Source organism: Carcharodon carcharias, chromosome 11 (genome assembly GCF_017639515.1).
Source record: "Carcharodon carcharias isolate sCarCar2 chromosome 11, sCarCar2.pri, whole genome shotgun sequence".
Lineage (NCBI taxonomy): Eukaryota > Metazoa > Chordata > Chondrichthyes > Lamniformes > Lamnidae > Carcharodon > Carcharodon carcharias.
The window spans coordinates 42550333-42575450 of NC_054477.1; the positions used below are offsets into that span (position 1 = coordinate 42550333).

Below are 25118 nucleotides of genomic sequence, written 5' to 3' on the forward strand. Positions count from 1 at the left end.
TAATCATATGATTACTAGCTGAAATGTTGGATAAGAAGTTATTGCTTCATTTTCCAAATGTGTAGGTCAAAAACTAAATATGTAAGTAGGGGATTTCTATTCAGTCAAGGATACAACACACAAAAGAAAGAAAGCTTCCTAAATTTTGCAACTTGGAACATTAGAACACTCATGGATAACCTCAAGAGTAACTGTCCAGTAAGAAGAACTGCAATCGTATTGCCTGAGCTTTCAAGACTCCAAATTGACACCGCTGCCCTCAATGAGAGCCGCCTTCCTGGGAAAGGGTAGCTGAAGGGACAAGCAGGGGGATACACCTTCTCCTGCATAGGAAAGGCTGAAAGCGACCCTTGCTTTCATGGAGTTGATTTTTCCACCCGGAATTGGATCTTGGATGCACTGCCAGAACTGTCCAATTATATAAATGAAAGGCTCTTGACACTCCACCTTCAGTTCAGCCACAATCAATATGCCACCATCATCAGTGCTTATGCCTTGAACCACCACTTGATAAAGATATTAAGAAAAAATTCTATTCTGACCTTGATGACATCCTCACAATCAGCACAAAAGAAGAGAAGATTATCCTTCTGGGGACCTTGATGCCAGGGTTGGCTGTGACTCCAATGTCTAGAGAGGAACCATTGGGGAAAACGGGTAGGAAAAGCCAATGCAAATGGTGTCCTCCCACTGACAAAGTGTGCTCACCATGACGTCATTATAACAAACACCCTCTTTTGCTAGAAGGAATAATACAAAACCACATGGAGGCATCCTAGAGCAAGGCACTGACGCTTCCTGGATTATGTCATTGTTTGGGTCAGAGATCTATGTGATGTCTGTATCACTCGATCCATGCGGGAGACTGATGTCTGCTGGACAGATCATCAACTCGTTCAACCAGTGATGAGCATCCACCAAGTGCCAAGACCCAAAAGTCCAAGAGGAAGAAGATCAATGTCTCAGCCCTAAAACAGCCTGACCAAAGAGAGGAATTCCAAGTGCAGCTCACAACCAATCTGGAAATTCTTCACACATCCAACTCAATCTCAGAACAGTGGGAACAAATAAAGTCGGCTATACTAGACTCCTCTGTCCAGACCATTCGGTTTGAGCATCATCATCGTTAGGACTGTTTTGACAAAGACAATGCTGAAATTTGTGAGCTCCTGGAACAAAAATGAGCATCCTTCATTGCCTAGCAGAAAAACTCAAGGTTGCAAGTCAAGAAGGCAGAATTCCACCATCTCAAGGTTGACATCCAAAGACAAATCAAGGAGATAAAGGACAAATGGTGGGAAGAGAAATCCTGAGAGATCCAACAATATGCTAACCAGCATGACATGCAAAGCTTTTTTGAAGCCACTAGGGCCATCTATAGATGAAGGTCAAATGGACCAAATCCCCTTCACTCACAGAGATGGCTTTTCTCTTCTTAAGGATGACAATGCCATCCGTCAACACTGGAAAGAACATATTCAAGAACTCCTCGACTGTGAATCCACAGTGGCAGCTTCTTCAGGCTATCCTCCAGTAGCCTGTAGTAGAATCCATGAGTGAACCACCATCGATGGGAGAGCTGCAGCAAGCAATCAAAATAGATGAAAAACAACAAATCCTGCCACCCTGATGGTATTCCAGTGGAGCTCTTTAAAGATGGTGGAATTTTGCTCACATCAGGACTCCATGCACTCATCCTAAAAATTTGGGAGGAAAATGAACTCCCTCCGACCCCCAACTTCAGGAATGCCACAATTGTCACTATCTTCAGAAAAGGAGATGAATCGTACTGTGGAAACTATCGATGTATTTCCCTCTTGTCCATAGCAGGCAAAATCCCGACACGGATTCTCCTGAATTGCCTACTTCCTGTGGCTGAGGAAATCCTCCCGGAGACACAATGTGGCTTTAGACCTTTTAGAGGGACCTCTGACATGGTCTTTGTTGCCAGACAAATCCAAGAAAAATGTTGAGAACAACACCAGGTACTCTTCATTGCACTCATCAACCTGATGACAGCGTTTGACTCAGTAAGTCGCAAGGTTCTGTGGATTGTCCTCCAGAGATTTGGATGCCTTAAGAAACTTCATCACAATCCTGCAACTGCTTCATGATGGTATGACTACAACTGTCTACAGTGGGAGATCTGAAACATTCCCCTTCAAAATTCAGACAAGAATCAAGCAAGGCTATTTGATCTACCTGACAGTGGCTGTTCACCTTATCAAAGATCAACTGCCCTCTGGTGTCAGTATTAAATACCGTCTGAATAGAAAACACTGTAACCTCAGTGGCCTCTGTGCCAAAGCTAAACTGACCACCACGGACATACATGATCTACGGTGTGCAGGTGACTTCAGTGGAGTTGCCCACTCTGCACCAGGTTTGCATGCCACTCTCGATCTCTTCAATCCTGCATACAAAAGACAGATTAAGCCACAAGCTATGTGGTGATATGGAGCCAAACCTACTTTGCACTGATACAAGCTATGCAACAGTTTTATGACATTTTATTTGATTATTTTATGGCACCCTGAATAATGGAGTCACAAGACTTGATGATGCAGCTATCCATTTTTGCATTCAATAAAGATTGAATGTGCCCTATGGACAAGAAAGCATGTTCAGATGTGTGCATGTGTGTGTATGTGCGAAGCTTGCCAATTTCTTCTTCTCTCTTTCATATGGCATGGTTCCACAAATGCTAAATATCATCCAGTGTGTGGCCTTTGACATCGAGTGTATGTATATAGGTGATACGGGCAAATCCCAGCTGAGCCTGATCCTGTCCGCACCAGACATCCACACACATATACTTGTAACAGGAATCACAAAATAGCAATTGAAAATGAGAATCTTGCCTAGCTTTCCTTTTTCTAAGCCACACATGCCAGGGCCAATTACAGAATCCCCACAGCTACCACAGTTAAGTCCAATAGGAAATTCAAGCCGTGGAACTTTCTCATCTGTATTTTCCAGCTACCCACTGGGAAACTTATTGAATCATGAGGGGAGCATGGTGTGTGTGATATATTTCCTATTTTGCAAATATTTTATAGATTGCTGGCAATATTCAGGCTTTAGAGACTGGCACAGGTAAATGTAAATGACCAGTAAATCACAACAGGAAAGAATCTTCCAAGTCAAGGCTGTCTGAAGACTACCTAAGACAGATCAGACATTTAGATAAGCCATAAGTTATTATTCAGTTAACTTATTATGAATAACCTGCATTTTAATAGTTAGGCTGGTTTAGTTGGGCTAAAGTTCATTCAATTTCATTGAAATGTTAGGCTGAATTAAGTTGGGCCAGATTTAATTGGCCACTAGTTGGAGACCCAGCGGGGAAGCCCTGTCAGTTCCACTGGGGAGGCCTGACTGTATTAAATGCCCTTCAGGCAATTAGGTGGCTACTGTCAGGCCTTTGTGGGATTCAGGACCCATGCAGCGCAAGTTCTGCCTGTTGAGGTGGCACAGGAGGGGTCCAGCTGCAGCGTAGTAAGGAGTACTAAGGTTCAGTGTTGGAAACAATTCAATGACCTGGTGGGGCCTGGGAAAGTGAGTGGCATAAAGTCCGCACGTAATACATTTACAAGCTTGGTGAGCTCTCTGCACTGCAATGCTTTAGTGACAACAAGCCCCATCCATGCTGAGAGCTTGTAGTAATTTGATGTGTAATATACCTTTAAGACAAATGTTGCAATGTAAGATCACATGATCTTGGTACCCAATAGCAGAGTAGCGTGGGCTACCTCTGTAGTCAGTAGTCTTGAGTTAGAGTCTGAAGAGTAAAGTTTTGAGTTTAAAGAACAGAAGTGTGGCTGATGAGTTCCTTTGGTAAATAAACAGAATGTGTTTCTTCTAAGAACGGTCTACTGATCTTCTCTATCTTGCTACCAACTTGGTCACTATGAAACAAGCGTGCAACCTGGATCCTTTAGCCCCAACACTGGATCTAACAAACTAATGACAAGAGTAAAAAGCAAGAAAAGACATGAAGGAAATCAGAAGAATCCAAATCAGACCACATTTCACACGGTAATTATAAGTAAAGAAAAATTTCCTTCTTGGTCATCGAAGTAATCCCTTCATTCCGCAACTTGGAAGAGTTGAGCCTTTTGATCCAACCTCAGACGTTGGGTCTCATTATGTTGAACACCTCGCATTCTTCCAGGCAAAAAACATCGTGGGAGAGGAGAAGAAGCGCGCAATCCTCTTATCCACATGTGGGAGTAAGACATATGGATTAATTTGAAATCCATTGGCACCTAATGCCCCAGATTTGAAAAGTTTTGATGACTTAGTAAGCCTCATAAAGAATCATTACCAGCCCAAACCATCGGTGACAATGCAATGGTTTGAATTTAACTCAAGGAATAGAGCCGCGGCGGAAACAGTTGCTTGTTATGTGGCAAGTCTAAAACAATTAACTGAATATTGCAAGTTTGGTACATCTATCAGTAAAATGCTTAGAGATTGTTTGGTGTATGGAATAAATGAAGATGCGATTCAGAAGAGATTACTGTCTGAAACAAATTTAGATTTCCAGAAGGCATTGGAAATCACTCTGGCAATGGAGCAGTGCGAGACTCAAAAGCCACACAGGGAGCACAAAATGACGCCGTCCTCCACATTAGGCAAGGAGCCTCAACCAAAAAGAGCTTGAAAGTGCAAAACTTTACTCAGAAGCGGGAAACAGCCACTGTTAGCAGACAAATTAAAAGAGATAACTTAGCAGCAAAAACATGGCATAATGGAAGCAAACAACATTGTAATGAATAACAGTTTAAAAAGATCGAATGTTTTTTCTCTCATTGAAATGGACCCCTCATGAGACATTGTAAAGATAGAATCAGGCAGACTTTCAAACAAAAGCAAAAACCCAATAAGATTAACAGCATTGAAAATCCTGAAGTAATAGATTCAGATATTTATTTGCTTTACAATTTAAGGATAGGAAGAACAGAACCTATCTATGTAACCATGAGAGTGAATTAGAGGCCTATCAGAATGGAGGTGGATACTGGAGCAGCCACTACAGTTGTAGATGAGCACACTTTTAAATACCTGAATCATGGGGAACATAAACTAAATTTGGAAGCAACTGATGCCAAATTGAAAACTTACATGGGAGAAAACTTTCAAGGGCATATGTAAAGTTACAGAACACTATGGAGGTCAAACATTCATGCAGATCCAGAGGCAACACCAAGATCCATTAAGACAAGGCCAGTAGCTTTTGCAATGCAGGATGGGACAGATTAGAAAAACTAGGAATGATGCAACCAATGTAGTTTTCAGAATGGGCAGCACCAATTGTAACTGTTCTCAAGAGTCATACGGACTCGAAACATTAACTCTGTCTTCCTCTCCACAGATGCTGTCAGACCTGCTGAGTTTTTCCAGCAATTTTTGTTTTTGTTTCAGATTTCCAGCATCCGCAGTATTTTGCTTTTACCTGTTCTCAAACCTTACCAAAACATTCAAATTTGTGGGGACTACAAATTAACAGTCAACAAAGTGACTAAGTTGGACGGACACCCCATACCAAAAATTGAAGACTTGTACACTAAACTGGCAGTTGGAACTGCCTACCTGAAACTTGATATGAGTCATGCTTATCAACAATTGGAATTAGAGAAGGCCTCCTGGGAGTTTATCACCATTAATACACACAAAGGGTTGTACCAATATACCCGTTTACCTTTTGGCGTATCATCAGTTTGTGCCATATTCCAAAGAACCATGGAAAGTTTACTACAGGGACTGCCCCTCATTGTATTTTATTTGGATAACATTCTTGTGACTGGACTCACTGGAAAGGAACGTTTGATGAACTTGGAAGAAGTTTTGAAACATTTTTTGCAGGTTAGGGTGTGGGTGAGAAAAGAAAAGTGCACATTCCAAGCAAAAGAGCTAATTTAACTAGGTCACAAGGTAGATTCAAAAGGCCTACATCCAGTTGAAGAAAAATGAAAGCCATTAGAGAAGGACCAGCGCCAAAGAATACGTCCAAACTGAAATCATTCTTAGGGATGATCAAATACTATGGACGCTTCTTGTCTAATCTGTCGACAGAACTGGCACCACTGTATTACTTGCTTAAGAAAAACCAGAGATAGTCTGGGCAAACACCACAGGAAGAAGCTTTCACAAAAGTGGAACAGCCGTTACAGTCATCTACACTTCTAGTACATTTTGACCCAAAAAAAGAGTTTGTATTAACATGTGACACATCTCCCTAGAGTGGGAGCAGTGCTTTCCCATCGAATAAATGATGGATCAGAACTACTTAGGATATGTATCAAGAACACTCAATACAGCAGAAGAAAAAGGCCAGTCAATCATTTTTGTTGTTTTGTTGATAAGAAGTTTCACCAATATGTACACGGTCGTCATTTTGTAATCACATCGGATCACAAACCCTTGCTGGGACTGTTCAGAGAAAACAAAGCTCTATCCCCTATAGCCTCAGTAAGAGTTACTAAGCTGGGCATTGATTTTGGCAGCGTATGCAGATGCACTCAGTCATTTGCCTATGCAAGTAAAAGATGAGGATGTTCCAATTCCTCAAAAGTTTGTTTTATTATTGAACTTCCTGGATTCATCACCGATACATGATTAAAGATTGGACAAATCGAGACCCAGTCTTACCCTGGGTGCGAGTACACATCGACTATGCGGGGCCTTTTATGGGAACAATGTTTCTACTTATCGTCGATTTATGCTCAAAAAAGATGGACATATGTGAAATGAGGTCGCTTACATCTGCTGCTACAATAGACAAGCTGTGACGATGGGCAGAACCTTCTGGTCAGCGTGCAGGGGTGGGTCTGGCACACCAATGCATAAAATGACACGTGATGACATCAGGTGTGCCTCCCGACGTCATTGTGCGCAATCGGAATATTTCGTTTGGCGGGCATGCACCAGAGTTGGCTACGCGCCTGCCGAAATATTAAGGGCCTATTAAGGCCATTGAGAAATTAATTAAAGTCCTTAACAATGCTACCCGTCCAACCTTAAGGTTGGTGGGCAAGCGAAAAGCCCAAGCGACCTTCACATTTTTCAGGAAATCTCATCCACAGGCTGGATGAGGTTCGCTGAAGCTTTTATAAAATAAATAAATAAATTTTCCCACCTTTACAAATATGTCCCAACTCATGTGACACAGTCACATGAGGGGACATGTTTGAATAGATTCTTACACCGATTCTTTAATTATTTTCACCTCCATTCAATCTCCCTGAGGCAGCTCCGTGCCGAGAGGAGATTGCTGCACTCTTTCGCGCACATGCAATAAAGAGCGCTGGATCGGTTCCGCGCCCGCCCCTGCCCGTTCCAACCCAGCCCGGCCGCCATAGGAAAAATCCAGGCCAATGTTTCGCAATCAACAGACTACCTGAAGTGGCCATATCGGACAATGGAACAGTATTTACGAGTGCTGAATTTCACCGATTTATCAGCCTCAACTGTATTACTCATGTGAAAACTTCACCATACCACCCTTCTTTAAATGGATTGGCCAGGAGAGCAGTTCAGACATTCAAGTCTGGTATGAAGAAATTGTCTTCAAGTTAGTACATTTTCTTTTCCATTATAGAACCACCCCTCATACAATAATGGGTGTCACACCTATGGAATTATTGATGAAACGCTATCTCTGCTCAAGATTGAGCCTAATCATGCCAAACTTGGTGGGGGGAAGGTGGGAAGGAGTCAGAGAAGTCAGAAAATTGGACATGACTGGCACAGTCGTGACAGGACATTTAACATAGGAGAGAAAGTATTTGTGAAGAATTTTAGAGAAGGACCAACATGGTTGTTTGGTGACATAAGTGCAGCAATTGGACCTCTTTCCTACCACGTGAAAGTGGAAGATCAAGTCATACGGTGACACGTGGATCATATAAGAAGAGGAGAAGCAAAAGACCCAGAAATGATTCCACCAGGGTTCGTGACTTCTCCTGTTGAAAGAGCTCACTTGAGTACAGATATGTTTGAAGGGCCAACTGCACCTGAAAGAATCGAAGAAACAGATTTGCCAGGTGTCTACTGAAGAACCAGATACTCAGACGACTACAGTTATGGAGGTTCTGGATCAAACATCAGAAGCTGTAGAGCTGAGATGTTCTACCCGCATAAGGAAACCCACAGAAAGACTGACTTTGTAAATTATTTATCTGATTGAATAATTTGATATCTTGAGAAAATTGTAAAATGTGTTTCTGAGTAAAGGGGGAGGGATGTAGTAATTTGATATGTAATATACCTTTAAGATAAATGTTGTAATGTAAGATCATATGATTTTAGTATCCAATAGCAGAGTAGTGCGGGTTACCTCTGTAGTCAGTAGTCTTGAGTTAGATTCTGAAGAGTAAAAACAGAGGGCGGGATTATCCACACCCTCCCGCCCCTGCGGTCTCGCCGCAAGTCAATGGACTTCTGGCTGAGGCACCGCCTCGCCCACGGCGGGTCCTGCCTGCGACTGGGCTGGAAAACCCTGGCCAAAATTTTAGAGTTGTAAGCACACAAGTGTAGCTGCTGAGTTCCTTTTGTAAATAAACAGAATGTGTTTCTTCTAAGAATGGTCTACTGACCTTCTCTGTCTTGGTACCAACTCGGCAAGTAACATTCGCACCACACAAGCTCCAGACAATGACCATCTCCAACAAGAGAGAATCTAACCATCTATCCTTAACATTTAAAGACATTACCATCACTGAATCCCCCACTGTCAACACCCTGGGGGTTACCATTGACCAGAAACTGAACTGCACCAGTCATTTAAACACTGTGGCTACAAGAGCAGGTCAGAGGGTGGAAATCCTGCAATGAGTGACTCATCTTCTGACTCTCCAAAACCTGTCCACCACCTACAAGGCACAGGCCAGGAGTGTGATGGAATACTCACCAATTGCCTGGGTGAGTTCAGCTCCAAAAACAATCAGGAAGCTCACACCATCCAGTGCAAAGCCCAATTGATTGGCAGCCCATCTGCCACCTTTAACCTTGACTCCCTCCACCACTGATGCACAGTGACAGCACTGTGTACCATCTACAAGACACATTGCAGCAATTTACCAAAGTTCCTTCAACTACTTTGGCTGATTGTCTTCTTCATCCAACTCCTCCTCCTCCAAGGATGCACACATTCATGGCCTTTATGTGGCTCCAGGTTCCCCTCCTCCCTGCATCGTCATGTTGTGGAGCACACCACCACAATGTGTGATATTCTTGAAGTGCCTTACTGGAGGGCTCCCCCAGACTAAGCAAAATTAAGGAAACTCATCTTCAGGAGACCAACTGCCTGTTCATGGTTGCTGGGTGGAGACATGGTGATTGTTATTGCCTTCCTCTGCCTTTGTTGTGAGGTTCCACACTCATGTCATGAGCCATGCATTTAGTGGATATCCCCTGGTCATCCAGGATCCACCTACAGAGGCTACATAGTGGAGTGAACAGAAGCACCTGAGACTCCTTCAAGACGAAAGAGTCATGGCAATTGTCAGGGAACATTACGCGCACTTGCATGAATCTTTTGCGGTGGTAACAAACAAGCTGCATGTTGAGGAAGTCGAAGTCCCACTTATTCACAAATGTCCCCATCTGGCCGGGCAGCATCTTAATGGCCATTGTAGGTACAGCTACCACCTGTGGGAATCCTGCCAATGAGGCAATCCCAACAACCCTCTGTGTCTGACTGGACACATTCATGAAAAATGATGTAGTCAGATGTCCTCGTGTAAATAGAATCTATCACCTGCATTTTGCAGTTTGTTACAATATTGAAGTTAATAAGATTCTTTTGTTTTAAATTGTATGTTTAATTTTAGGTAAAATGGAGTAAAGAAGAGGTTCATGTGACCTGTTCCAAATGCTGCTTGACAACAAGCCTGATTTAGTTGCCATGGGAACAAGAGACTCAAGTCAAAGAACTTGCTGAGAGGTGCAAAATTCTCACACCTGTGACAAAGGGTCAAAGCAGCTTTGTGAGCAAAGAGTAGACTTGTCAGCTCAGGCCTTTTGAGCAGAAAACAAATGAAAAAAAGGGAAAAACAGCAGCCCTGGGTGATCAGCAGAGGGAAACGGCTGCTTGCTTTTGCGAGCTACCACAGCCAGATGCGGGAAGGAGATGGTCTCTGGTCGAAGTGACACATCTTGCAGCCATCTAAGGATTCTGAGAGGTTTGTCCTGGCATGGCTAAGGGGAAGAAGAATCATTGGGTGGTTGAAGAAACTCTCCAAAAACTGAGGAAAATGCCTGGAGACAGTCACCTGAAGTTACTACTTTGTGAAGTGGGAGCCCATTGAAAGCTTGGGAGCATCTGTGGGCAGTCTGCTATAAGGACTGTAATTCCATGGAGAGCGCGATGTGTGGTAAGTATAAAGGGAAATGTTCCTTTCTGTAGTTTAAAGTGTACATTGTTTACAAAAAGAAAATAGCGTTTAGTCAATTGTGTTTATTTGCTGTCATTGTTACAGTAAAAGTTTCAAACATGAAATGTTGATGGGCCATTCTTTCAACTGGATGTATGAATGTATTCTCTACAGAGATTGAAACAAGTTTGAGGCGGCCAATTTAGAAATTCTACATATGTCCATAGCCGAAGCCTGAAAGGAGCCGGAAACATAAAAATTCAGGATGACTGTGACCTTCTTTGTTATGGGCACTGGATGGCCACTCATTCCTTAGGGCCCCTGGTCCTCTTCCTGAAGCAGCCATATGTCCCAACCACCTGATCCAAGAAGCACAGCCTTCTACACCACTGCTGTTCTGATAGGTCAAGAAAGCTGACCCTTTGCATATATACCCACTATTCAGGGTCATCCCTCCTTCCATCTCCCTCCCCTCAGCCAATCCCTCTGTGTCACTCTCTTGCCTGTGGCTGGATATGCTGCTCAGTGTGCTGCTCCTCTTCCATTGTCTACTCGACCACTGGATAAGTGGGTCCCACGTCCAGGCCTGCTCAGCTCAGCTGATGTGGCAGAGTATGTTGGCACAAGACACCCTAAATTACCACCCCCTAAACTTGTTCTATCAGCTGTCTCAGACCAATGACTTCTCAATGTTATGCCTCTGGCAATGCAAGAAATCATTCCTGCTGCTTCCTCTCTTTATAATGCTGACTGGATGTTAATTTCAATGGACAATGGCTTCCTGCTGTGCAGCTCCCTTGGCTGAGCTGCTGAGATGTTGGTAAGATCTCATTGCACTTGTAACAAATGGGCTAATTGCCCTTAAATTCACACTAATTGGCTACCCACTGCTGCCGGATGGTTAGTCATAGCCGCTGTGAGTCCACCTTTGGCAGGAACATAACAGGGAGCTGACCTAAGCTGCAACTTTCTAAATTTCCCCATTGTTCAAGCTGTTTAAATCAAATCTTACTTCCTGCTTATTTAAAAAAATGGACTTTACCAGACCAAAAACATGGTTGCTATAGGTCACATGATTTGCAAGTTGGCTACAGTTCCAGAAACTTACAACAGGACAAAGCTCATCATTCATCCTTGTGGAATCTCACATCTATCGTTATGGGACCCGTTACAATTAATTAAAAAAGGGAGCAGCAGATGGTCTGTCCCCTCAACCTGAACTTATAACAAAGGGAGAGTCTTCGAAACTCGTTATACCCACAGAGGCATTAATAACCACCATCTATCTCCTAATGTGAACAATTGACTTTGACCAGAGGCATAGACACTGATTGTTACCCTGAAACTGACTCATCAATGGGCAACACCACATGACTAAGCTCCTTTGGCCTTTAGAAAGTTTTAATGTTACATTCCAGGAGTCCCAAGGCAGTCTGCTGTTAACATCCAGCCTGTCAATAAGGACTCCAGGCTAACAACAAAGTCTGCCTCAAGTCTAAACCTCCTTGAAGCCTGGTTCTCTGGAAGATTCCTGCCACTGCCTGCAGAATAGACCAAGTCTCTGTATACTAACCTCATCTTTCTGCGTCTCTCAGCAACTTCAAAGGATTCTGCAACTCCTGTTTTCAGCTAGCTGAATCCACCTGAACCTTAACTCCTACATGAAGGAACCCACACTGGACTCTGACATTCATGTGAATTAGTATCCATATCTTTGCTTCTTTTTTAAAGTTATTCCTAGCTGTAAAATTATTTTCTTTCCTATTTCCTTCTTCTGTGCTTGTGTGCACGAGTACGTAGCTGCAACAACCATCCCCTGGGTTTGAATGTATGACTAAACAATACTTCTGATTTAACCATAAAAAGAATTTGCTATAAGTCACTTTAAAATTGACTGCACAAACAGAGGGTTTGGAGAAACATGCCACACCCTCTTTCAAAAATTAAACAGCTCTGCTTACAGGCAGATTGCAAGAGAAATAAAGGAATTCAGTTTGCCTCTTTCCCCTGTCTGTAACTCTGCTTCTCTCTCCATAGACGCTACTTTCCCTGCTAAATATTTTCAATATTTTCTCTTTTTATTTCAGATTTCCAACAGCTGCAGTATTTATTTTTGTGCAAGCATCCAACTGTTACTGAATAAGTGACGAAGAACTGTCAATGCAGCTTAGTCTATCTGTCTTATGTTAATCTAAACAGCAACAAATCTGAAACCAGTAACTGCTATGCAGTGCCCATATAATATTCAATACTAAAGATTCTTATGAAGCAATCTGTACATGTGTTCTCTATATATTATGCCTTGAAAACAACAAATAACATATGATACTGAAAAATTCACACTTGTCTAGAATGCACTGAAGGATAAATAATGTTACTGAAAAGACAGACATGTTGCTGAAGCTTTTCATTGCACTCATCAGGACAAACACAAGAATACAAAATTTCAAGCAATCACAACAATTTATACTAGAGGAGAAAAAGGGGTGCTAACTGACTCAGATTGGCCAAAGCATTGTTTCTGGGTAATTCAAAAAAAGGTGCAAGGCTTGAACATTTTTCTTTTGCTTGCAGAGACCGTGTCCCTGCCTATGAATGTATGTTGCTTCTAGCAAACATAAATGAGCCATGTTACAAGCTTGCCTGATTATCTTAAATTAGTTGTTATTGTAACTATTAGCACACTCAGGATTGTCCAACAAATGCTGTCCAAACGGGAATCCCATCTAACAGTAAATGTTTTTTTCTGAGTTTTGCAAGCATAGGCTGGTTGAGTACTCTGCCTATTTTGAACAGGCTGTTTGATTTGAACAGGCAATCGTTGGGATATATGGCCCTTGTACCTGGCATCGCACCAGCATTAAAATTTATACATAATGTTGCTAAAGTTTGTGATAGGTAGAATATAATTTTAGACTGATGGCTGCATCCTGTTAGTGGAAAATATTACTTGCATAGCCATTGCTTAGTGGCAGCGTGTACAGCTCGCTTAACCAGTTGTTCAAATTTTTGAGATACTTTGCGTTGTCAGTGTTACAGACAGGAGGGGGAGTCCACTCAAACAGCATTAATTTTTCCTCTCACCACCCGTCCATAAACAGAAAAGTATTTTGGTTTGTTTCCTTTTTTAATAAGCAGTTGCGCATATCCCAACCCCTCCGTTTTTGTGTGATACAATTCCTACTGATAACCTCACTGCAAACTCGAGGCAGGGTGAACTCAAAAGGTTAGTTTATTGCACACATTTAAAAAATGTGAAAAAGAGGGTCTTCAACATTCCCCTGCAAACACATACAGTAAAGTGAGGGATAAGGAAAATGTTTTACAGTACTGAGACCACAGTGAAAATAAATACTCCTCTATGTGAGGTCCAGAGTCCAGAATCAAAGTTCCATGATGAAGCCCTTCATGGAGGTTGGCAGGCTGAAAACCAATGTAAAATTTGCTTTTCTGGGGGTCGCAACTTCGCAAGATGAAATAGGCATGCAGAGATGAATCAGTTTGTAGATGATGGTACAGAACTTTCAGCAGAGGCAGGGTGGATGGGACCAGTTGTCCAGCCTGGCCAGAGCTCCTTCTGTATAGTAGCCCTGTCAACCCTGTAGTGGCCTGCTAATCAGATTTTAAAGCAGCAGCCTGGGTTTGTAGCACTGGAAGACAATATTAACTTGCTCAACAAGCCAGAGTCTTAGGTCATGTGACCTTACCCATCCACAAGGTCTTCATCAAAGGATATTTATCCAGCATCTGGAGTTCAGCTTTGTCATCAAGATTGCTAATGTCCCTGCCATTTTGGGTTAAAAGGAATGTTTGAGAGGTCATTGTCTTAGTAGACTCTCTGACTTTGCTGGCAAGCCTGCTCTATCAGATGTAAATGGCTTTTGTGTTGCTCCCTTTGAAGTTGGGTTGAGCAGACCCCAGGTGGTCTGTTAGTAGTACCTCAGAAATAACGAGGTGTGACATTTTCGACACTGCAACATGGCATCTTTTGTTCTGGTGAGTCATAGACATAGGGTCAGCCACCTTGATGGTCTTTGTCAGCTGCAAGATCCAGCTTAAAATGAAGAAATACCAATGAGGATAGATTTTTATAAAAATAGACAGTGTTAGGTTCTGTTCTGCCACACCAGGGTAATTTGAGGTAGGCTGGGCACTTTTCAGGTCCAAACGTGGTGAGTTTGACAGCGAACAATGATCTGATCAGGACAGGCAATGTCCTGCAAGGTAGCTTTGCGCTCTCTTTCTGCATCAAGCTTGCAAGGTGAGCAAATAGCTAGGGCCCTATTTACAAGATTGCTGATAAGCCAATCTTATAGCACATGGAGCTATATGAATCCCAATGAGTATATTAATCGGTGAAGGTAAACTTGCGATAGGCAGTGGTGGAGAAACCATTAGTGAATTTCTCAACTAGCATGTCAAGGAAAGCAAGTGTGTTAGGCTGTTCCATCACAATAGTGAATGGGAGCCTGGGATGGAGTGCAATAAGGTATGTAACAAAATCTTTAAACACTGCTGCAGATTTGAATATAGCAAACCTATCATCTATGTATTGGAAATATACACAGGGTAGGAGGTTAGGCTCATTCCATCAAAAACATGTTTCTTCTGGAAACCAGCAAAAATATCAGCAAGTACTGGACCTCGAGGGGACCCCATGACTATATTATCTATTTGGGTATACATGGTACCATTAAAACTGAATTTGACTGCGTGAGTTACTAAGTTCATAAATTCAATGGATACAGTTGCAGAAAATGGCGGCGCACCTAGCCTGCCAGGATAGGTACATGGCTCAAATGTCAATGGCTTTCTTTAGTGGCATACTCATAAATAAGCTAATAATGTGGAATGAGCACACGGACAGCTTACTGCTATCAATATGTACGCCGCGTATGTTTTAGCAAAGGTGAAGGAATCCTTCAGCGTGTATGGGGAAAACTCACTAAGCCCTAGCTGTAGTATTTCATTCAACCATTTGGCAAACTCATGCTGAGCAGACCTGCCGTTGACGAATTAAGGTATAATGGGGCATCACTTTTTTGTATCTTAAGCAGCCCATACATATTTGGACGTAGTGAGCCATGAAGATGAACCCCATCACATATGCCACACGGACTTACACAAATCCAACAAACTTGCCAACCAATCAGCACAGGAGATGGTGGTGTTGAGGTAATGTCACCGGACAAGTAATCCAGAGGCCCAGGCTAATGCTATGGGAACACGGGTTTGAATCCTGCCATGGCAGCTGGTGGAGTCTAAATTCAGTTAATAAATCTGGAATGAAGAAGCTGGTCCTGGTAATAGTGACTACCTGTTGATTGTTGTAAAAACCCATCTGGTTCACTAATGCCCTTTAGGGAAGGAAATCTACTGTCCTTACCTGGTCTGGCCTACATGTGACTCCAAAGCAACACCAATGTGGTTGACTCTTAGCTGCCCTTTAAAATGGTCTAGCAAGCCACTCAGTTGCATTAAACTGCTACGAAGCCGACAAAAGGAATGAAACCTGATGAACCACCCTGCAGTGACCAAGCACTGGATACGACAACGGCACACCCAGCCCTGTCAACCCCGTTTATTAAGTCCTCCTTATTAACGTCTGGGGCTAATGCCAAAACTGGGAGAGCTGCCCCACAGACTAGTCAAGCAACAGCCTGACATAGTCATACTCACAGATTCATGCCTTACAGACAATGTCCCAGGCGCCACCATCATCATCACTAGGTATGTTCTGTCCCACCGATAGGACAGAATTACAAGAGGTGATGGTACAGTGTATACAGTTGGGATGGAGTTGCTCTGGGAGATCTCAACACTGACTCTGGACCCTGTGAAGTCTCATGGTATTAGGATAATATGGGCAAGGAAACCTCCTGTTGATTACCACGTACTGCCCACACCGCCCTCACCCCACACCCCACCCCCCACCCTCAGCGGGTACTGAATCAGTACTCCTCCATGCTGAACACCACTTGGAGAAATCATTGAGGGTGGCAAGGACACAGAATGTACTCCAGGTGGGGGACTTTAATGTCCAGGAGTGGCTTGATAGCACCACTACTGACAAAGCTGGCTGAGTCCTGGGTCTGCAGCAGGTGGTGAGGGAAGCAACAAGAGAGAAAATCCTATTTGATCTCATCCTCACCAATCTACCTGTCGCAAATGCATCTGTCCGTGACAGTATTGGTCGGAGTGACCACCACACAGTCCTTGTGGAGACAAAATCCTTTTTCACATTGAAAATAGCCTCTATTATGTTGTGTGGCACTACCACCATACTAATTGTGATAAATATTTATATAGCAACTCAAATCTGGATCCATGAGGAACTATGGGCCATCAGCAGCAGCAGAATTGTATATAACCACAATCTGTAACCCCATGGCCCACATATCCCCCACTCTATCAATATCACCAAGCCAGGGGATAAACTCTGGTTGAATGAAGAGTGCAGGAGTGCCTGCCAGGAGCAATACCAGACATATCTAAAAATGAGGCGTCAACCACATAAAGCTAATACACAGGACTATTTGCATGCCAAAGAGTGAAAGCAGTAAGCGATAGATAGAGCTAAGCAATCCCACAACAAACAGACTTAAGTTCTGTGGTCCTACCACTTCCAGTCATGGATGGTGATGGACAATTAAACAACTCACTGGAGGAGGAAGCTGCACAAATATCCCCATCCTCAATGAAAGAGGACCCCAGCATCACAGTTACCAGTCTTCAGCTAAATTGATTTACTGTATGTGATATCAAGAAAAGGCTGAAGGTACTGGATACTGCAAAGGCTATGGGCCCTGACAATATTCCAGCAATAGTATTGAAGACTGGTGCTCCAGAATTAGCTGCGCCCTTAGCCAAGCTGTTCCCGTACAGCCACAACTCTGGCATCTATATGTGGAATGTGGAAAATTGCCCAGGAATGTCCTGTCTACAGAAAACAGGACAAATTCAGCCTGGCCAATTACACCCCATCTTGATCATCAACAATGCGAGGGAAGGGGTTGGTGAAGTCTTATCAAGCAGCACTCACTCAGCAATAACCTGCTCACCGATGCCCAGTTGAGTTCCACCAGGGCCACTCAGCTCCTCATCTTATCGCCTTAGTTCAAACATGGACAAAAGAACTGAACTCAAGAGGTGAGGTGAGAGTGGCTGACCTGGACATCAAGGCAGCATTTGACAGAGTATGGCATCAAGGAGCCCTAGCAAAACTGGAGTCAATGGGAATCAGGGGGAAAACTCTCCACTGGCTGGAGTCATGCCTAGTACAAAGGAAGATAGTTGTGATTGTTGGAGGTCAATCATCTCAATCCCAGGGCATCACTGCAGGAGTTCCTCAGGGTAGTATCCTAGGCCCAATCATCTTCAACTGCTTCATCAATGACCTTTCTTCCATCATAATGTTAGAAATGGGACTGTTTGCTGATGATTGGACAATGTTCAACACCATTTGCAACTCCTCAGATGCTGAAGCAGTCCATATCCATGTGCAGCAAGACCTGGACAGCACACAGGCCTGGGTTGATAAGTGGCAAGTAACATTCATGCTACACAAATGCCCTGCAATGAGCATCTCTAACAAAAGAGAATACAACCATCTGCCCTTGACATTCAATGGCATTACCATCACTGAATTCCCCACTATCAACATCCTGGGGGTTACCATTGACCAGAAACTGAACTCGACCAGCCAAATAAATGCTGTGGCTACAAGGCCAGCTCAGAGGCTCAGAATTCTGCGGAGAGTAACTACCTCCTGACTCTCCAAAGCTTGTCCACCATCTACAAGGCACAAATCAGGAGTGTGATGGAATACTCTCCACTTGCCTGGATGAGTGCAGCTCCAAGAACACTGAGGAAGCTCAACACCATCTAGGACAAAGCAACCCACTTAACTGGCACTTCATCCACCACCTCCAACATCCACTCCCTCCACCACTGACACACAGTAACAGCGGTGTGTACCAACTACAAGATACATTGCAGCAACTCACCAACGATCCTTTAACAGCACCTTCCAAACCCGTAACAAGAAGGACAAGGACAGCAGATGGTTGGGAACACCACCACTTGCAAGTTCCCCTCCAAGCCACTCACAATTCGTACTTGGAAATATATTGCCATTCCTCCTTTGTCACTGAGTCAAAATCCTGGAACTCCCTCCCTAATAGCACTGTGGGTGCACCTGCACCAGATGGACTGCAGCGATTCAAGAGGGCAGCTCACCACCACCACCTTCTCAAGGGCATTTATGGATGGGCTTTAAAAATGTTGGCCTAGCCAGCGACACCCATGTTCCATGAAAGAATTTTTAAAAACCTTTTTTCCAATAGCGTAAAGCGTTGTGATTGTTTGAAATTTGGCATTCTTTGGTTTGTCCTGATGAGTGTATCACAGAATCTAAACGGTGCAGAAGGAGGCCATTAAGCCCATTGTATCTGCACCAGCTCTCCAAATGAGCATTATGATCTAGTGCCATTGTCCTGCCTTTTCCCTGTGCCCCTGTACCTTGTTTCTATTCAAATAATCATCTAATGCCCTCTTGAATGCCTCGATTGAACCTGCCTCCACCACACTTCCAGGCAGTGCATTCCAGGCCCAAACCTCTTGTTGTGTGAAAAAGTTTTTTCTCACGTCACATTTGCTTCTTTTGCAAATCACGTTAAATCTGTGCCCTCTCGTTCTTGATCCTTAATCTTGTAAGATGAAAAGCTTTGGCAACTTGTCTTTCTTTTCAGCAATATTCAGGTTCTGTACTACAGGGTGACTGATAAATGATGTACAATAACTACAAACCAATGGATAATTGGATTATACAGCACAATGGAACCTAGTTTATTAGTGGATAATCTAGTGTACAAGAATAGTTTGTCTCATTTATGTCACATGTTTTGTGATATTGAGATCACTGTGAAATAGGTTAAACCAAGTATATTCTTATTTTCTTACAGAAATGCCACAGCAGTCCCATAATTATTAATGGTGTGTAATACATTTCTCTCCGCATGTGAGATCACTCTTCTGTGGAACATTTATGTCTTTCTTTCCATCAAAATGATTTCTATAAAACATTTATTTCTATCATTTTCTCTGCTTTAGAATGAATTCATGACTCTATGCAACGGTTTATATCTGTTTATTCTTCCAATTCATCCCAATGCAACACGGGGTCCCATTGTAATGATCATCTTTTTGTAGATTTCACCGTCACATTTACACCTTACAGTTTTCTGTTTAAGGATTCATTCACCCACCTGGAATCAGGCACCCACAAGGAAGACGGATTATTATCTGAATAGGAAACATTTGCAGGTCTCCGGGGAGAAGGCGGCCGAGCGGCACTCAGGGCATTGCTCTTGCAGGGAGCTGGCACAAACATGACGGGCCGAATGGCCTTCTATGCCGAGACCACTCTGATTCTATAATTTTATTTTCATTGGTCTATTCCACATACCCAGCTTGCTACGCATATTCAGCTCAGCCGAAGTATTTTTTTTTAAACTTGTATGGAGATAAGCAAAGCAAGTGACAAGTTTGGGCTATCCCACGTGGTCATTTAGTTAACTTTGTGCACGGTGTTAGGGGTGTGGGTGGTGACAGAGTAACCGTTTACAAAGCATTTAGGAGCTAAACTCGATCTCATGGGATTTATGCAAATAAATCAAATTTCTGACTCAAATCTTCAAAACTCTCTCTTCCCGAGAGTTCAGTTGAACATGTCTGAGCTGTCAGTTTTTTTAAATGTCTTCCGCTTTTTGGGCAGGATAAAAAGACAAAATACAGAACTCTATTTGTTCATGTAGTTAGTTCCTCGGCCCCGTGGGCTGTTTCTTTTTTTTTAATGACTAGTTTAACAGATAGTTTTAAATCTGAAAAAAGTTGCCTTCCTTTTTGTAATCAACTTTTCTTCAATTCCGACCTCATCCCACTGGATTTGACATTCCCAGTTAAACATGTTGCTTCCAGGGTTATATCTAAAACCGAGTCCAATGCATCATTCAGTTTTATGGAGCACCTTACCTTAATCAGATTATGTGCCACTGTGTAAGGTACATTTGGGGCTCCGTGGATACCAGGGGCAAGTTTGCCCGTGCCGTAACCGTGCCAAGCTAGCGCGTAAGGATTGTCCACGGTGATCCAATACTTCACCCGGTCCCCTAAAGCCTTGAAACAGACCTCTGCATATTCACTAAAGCGATCCACCAAGCTTTCATTGATCCAACCTCCGTACATGTCCTGGAGAGCCTGGGGCATATCCCAATGATACAGAGTCACTATGGGCTCAACGCCTACATCTCGGAGCCTTTGGATCAAGTGGGAGTAGTACCTCAGGCCAGCTTCATTGCGGTTTGAGACCAGACCATCTGGAAGGATCCTGGACCAGGCGATGGAGAATCGGTAGTGTGTGACACCCAAAGTTTGGATGGCGGAAATATCTCTCTCTATGTTATTATAACTCTCACTGGCCACATCCCCGTTGGCACTGAGTTGCTTGTGGGTGAAGGTATCCCAGACGGACGCTCCTCTTCCATCCTGCTGCCAGGCACCCTCTGTCTGGTAAGCTGATGTCCCTACAGACCACATGAAGCCCTCGGGGAAAGTGTCATGCAGGAACAGCTTGTCCTCCGGGTAGGGCAGGCTGGCAAACCTGGCCCAGGTCCCTTCTCCTGCCCCAGGGTCTCCATTCAGAGACACTAACCATGGGCAAAGGATGAGAAGTGCAAGCGCTGTTGGCTTCATGCTGTTTGCCGCTGCGTTGGAGACATGGCTGGTTTAGTGCTGTGGTCCAAGTGGAGGGAGATCAGCCGGGGAAAGGGACACGCTGTGCGCTTTGCTATGACACACACATAACATGCCCCACATTACACTCGCACAGGTTTGTCGTAAGACTCATCAGGACATCGGCACCTCCATCCAGGGACATCTATTAATAATTACCCACTGACTGTTCCTGACCAACAGCCTGGGGGCAGAGAGAAAGCGAGAGCGAGAGAGAGAGAGAGAGTAGCTAATAATACTGCCAAGTGATAACTGGCCACTAAATACCCAGAAGAGTTCTGCTAATTCAAGATTCACAGCAGCCTGCGAACATAAAGGCTTCTCGAGTTTGTCCAGCTCTGATCCTCTCAGGTGCACATTAAGAAATGGTACAGTCACTTATTTCTTATTTCGTAGTTGACGAAGGATATGTCACCGAGAGCCGTGTCACCTCCTTCCTGATGTGGACGTGCGTCATTTGCACTTTCTAAAATATTCCATTTTAAGAGAAAGTAACGGGAAATCCCATTTTGGTGCAGGTTTCAGTCAGAACAGAGCTGGCTGCCTGTTACCAGGCTGTTGAATTCGGGAGCTGAAAAACTCCGTGACAGGTCCTAGGAATCACTCGGGAAGATTTGTGTTATGTTTATGGTGATCGAATTCACCTCCCGCGTGTCCCAGGCACTGTCCGTTTAGTCAGCATCTTCCCCCTGCCCCACTAAAGCTCTGATTTGGAGGCCCGACAACTTTTCCTACAGTTTTGCGATTGCAAGAAGTGACTGCGCGCTGACTGTACCAGGAGTTGATAAGTCCCCGTGCCTTCAAAAGAGAACCAACCGCAATGACAGGGTCTACTTTATGACCACGAATGATCGCGCTGCTTGTTAATGATTACTTTGATCCAAATCAGTGCCTTGTTGACATTTAAACCACCTCTTTTCACCACCACACCAGATTGAAATACCCCGAGTTTATCACAGGGCAGGTCAAGGACCCAGGCGCAAAGCTTGGATCGTACATTTAAAAAATGTAGAAATGAAAGTAAAACATTATACAGAAATACAATGCAACCTGCTACATCTAAGATAAAGTAAATGAATGAGAAAACAAGTGCCCCAACTCAATGGTGCCGCCTGATATTTACAGCTGTTAACTGTAGATCCTCTGTGAATGTCTTTCTATTTAATTGAAAGATTTTTTTATACGTTCCTGGGATGTGAGCATCGCTGGTTTGTTGGGCATTTATTATCCATCTCTACCCTTGAGACGGTGGTGGTGGGCTGCCTTCTTGAATCGCTGCAGTCCATGTGCTGTAGGTACACCCACAATGCTGTTAGGGACAGTGAAAGAACAGCGATATATTTCCAAGTCAGGATGGTGAGTGGCTTGGAGAGGAACTTGTAGTGGCATGGGCCTGCGGCCCTTGACCTTCTTGGTGGTAGAGGTCGTGGGTTTGGAAGGTGCTGTCGAAAAAGGCTTGGCAAAATGTTGTTGCGCATCATGTAGATGCTAAACACTGCTACAACTGTGCGTCAGTGGTGGAGGGAGTGAATATTTAAAGTGGTGAATGAGGTGCCAGTTGAGGCAGCTACTTTGTCCTGGATGGTGTCGAGTTTATGGAGTGTTGTCAGGGCTGCACTCATCCAGGCAAGCAGAGAATATTCCATCACACTCCTGATTTGTGCATTGGACAGGCTTTGGGGAGTCAGGAGGTGAGCTACTCACTGCAAAATTGCCACCTATGACCTGCTCTTGCTGCCACAGTATTTATATGGCTGAATCAGTTCAGTTTCTGTTCAATGGTAACCTGCAGAATGTTGATAATGAAGGATTCAACCATGGTAAGATCATTGAATGTCAAGGGACATAGATTCTTTCTTGGAGACAGTCACTGCCTGGTGCCTGTGTGCCATTAATGATACTGGCCACTTATCAGACCAAGCTTGAATGTAGTCCAGGTCTTGTTGCAGGAAAGAATGGGCTGCTTCAGTACCTGAGAAGCACTGTTCCTCAGACCCTTGAGCTGCCCCTCACCTCTGCAGTTCTGCCCCTCTGCTCTTCTGAGTTGCCTCCCAGCTTGGTGAGTGCGAGGGCCTCCTTTCTGCAAGAGTTTCCACTCCAGTGGAAGGAAGTTCCACAATGGTTAACCTTCCCCTCAGAGTCTGAGGCATCATCAGGATAATGCCACATTTGAATGGTCAGGGTGTGATGACCAATGAACCCTGTGCGTGGCACATTTACTTTGTAAGGTTCATTCCATTCAGAGGCATGAACATATATTGAGTTTTAAGTTTGGAGTATCACAGGGCTCCATTCTTGGTCTGCTATTATTTCTTAAACATATTAATAATATTATGACTGGTCCCCGGGTGAGGTGCTCAATTTGTTAGCTTCCCAAATGGGGCCCCGATTTTGTTGTGCTCCTGGATGAGGTGGGGTGAACTGGCTCCCTTCCTTTATTCAACCCCCTTGGTTGGTCGCAAGAAGGTTAATTTCCTTTTCCTCTGTGGATACCTTTTCCCAGTGCAAATGTATTTATTTGTTAGAATAAGCCAATTTAACCAGGCTTTCTTGAGTCAAAGAAAGAGTAAGTTTATTAGTTACTAAAAATCCAGTAAAAAAATAAGAACTCAATGCATGTAGACACAGATCAGAAATGAGAAGTTGAGTCCAAATAAAAGTTTAAAAAGATATACAAATCAGTCCTTGGCTTGTCCATGAAGAGCACATGGCGAAACATTGCAGCTGCTAAGTTGGGTGATTCCAATAGAGCTGACTTTGGCAATTTAGCAGTTGGTTTGGAGACAGCAAGAGAGAGGGAGAGGGAACCTCTTGCCTGCAGTCATGTCTAGCTGATCTTCTGCTGCTATGATTCTCACTGCACGCTAGCATGCTAGAACACTAGCATGCTAGAACACTAGCACACACAGATCATGTCGGCAGCTATCTTTTTACCCATTTCCTTGTGTATTTCTAGAAGGAAAAGAAACAAACATGTCTTTCACCGAGAGTCTATTTTCTTTCAACTCAGATCATTTCCACATTCTGAGATTTAACTCAACAGGAGATGGTTTTGGATGTCTGCTGAGATGCAGCAATCAGTCTCCACAACCACAGGAAATTATTCAGTCATATGCATTGCATCTCTTCCTTTCAAGTGTCTCTGTCTGAAGTAGGCCTTGACACAATTTTAGGTGCAACATTCCATGTTCTCTTGGGAGTCGTCGGTCAAGTATAATCCACACAGGAATTTTCCAGGAAGTGGTTACTCTACGTTGTCAGCCAACTTTTGCTCAGTGTCGCTGCTTGTATGTCTTTTTAAAAAAATACACATCTTCCTTAAAAAGTTTAACATGCCCGTAAGTAATTTGGGGCTATAATCCACTATCATGACAAGGACATAGTAAATGCTTCTTCTGACTGGCACCACGTTCTCTTTGCTGATAACACCAATACATTCTATTCAGTATAGAGGAACCTTTGTACATTTTAAATTGTGAACTGCCAAAATTATTAACATGGTTTCGTAGTAACAGTTTATCCCTAAATTTACAAAAGACACATTTTATTCACTTCAAATCTAAAAAAAATTGAATGATTTTGAATTTGGAATGAAGATAGATGGAGTAGATAATGAGAGAAAGAAGAATACAACATTCTTAGATTTTGTGATTCATTAGTTTTTAAGTTGGAATGAACAAAGCAAAGAACTGTCAAAAATGTTTCTCATTGTATAAATTAAGATATAATTTGCTGGTTCAAACAATCTTTACTGTATTTAATTCTGTTCTTTTGCTACATATAAACTACTGTAGCAATGTGTAAGCATACCACAATCAAAAAAATCTAAAACCCAACATATTCTTCTATTACAGGAGAAAGCTATGTGGATTTGGGCAGGTATGGGTTATTTTGACAACACAAAACCATTGGGTAAAATTTTTAGTTCAGTGGGCGGGCATGCACCCA

The 25118-nt window shown here is 43.3% G+C and overlaps 1 protein-coding gene across 1 annotated transcript in view; it reads right to left on the minus strand.

The window, feature by feature from the left end:
• The window catches only part of kl (klotho), a 123642-nt gene extending 102511 nt beyond the window's left edge, over window positions 1-21131 (minus strand). The window contains exon 1 of the mRNA XM_041198671.1: window positions 20412-21131. Coding sequence (XP_041054605.1) covers window positions 20412-21131 — 720 coding nt within the window. The remainder of the gene's footprint in view (window positions 1-20411) is intronic.
• Window positions 21132-25118: the final 3987 nt, after the last annotated feature.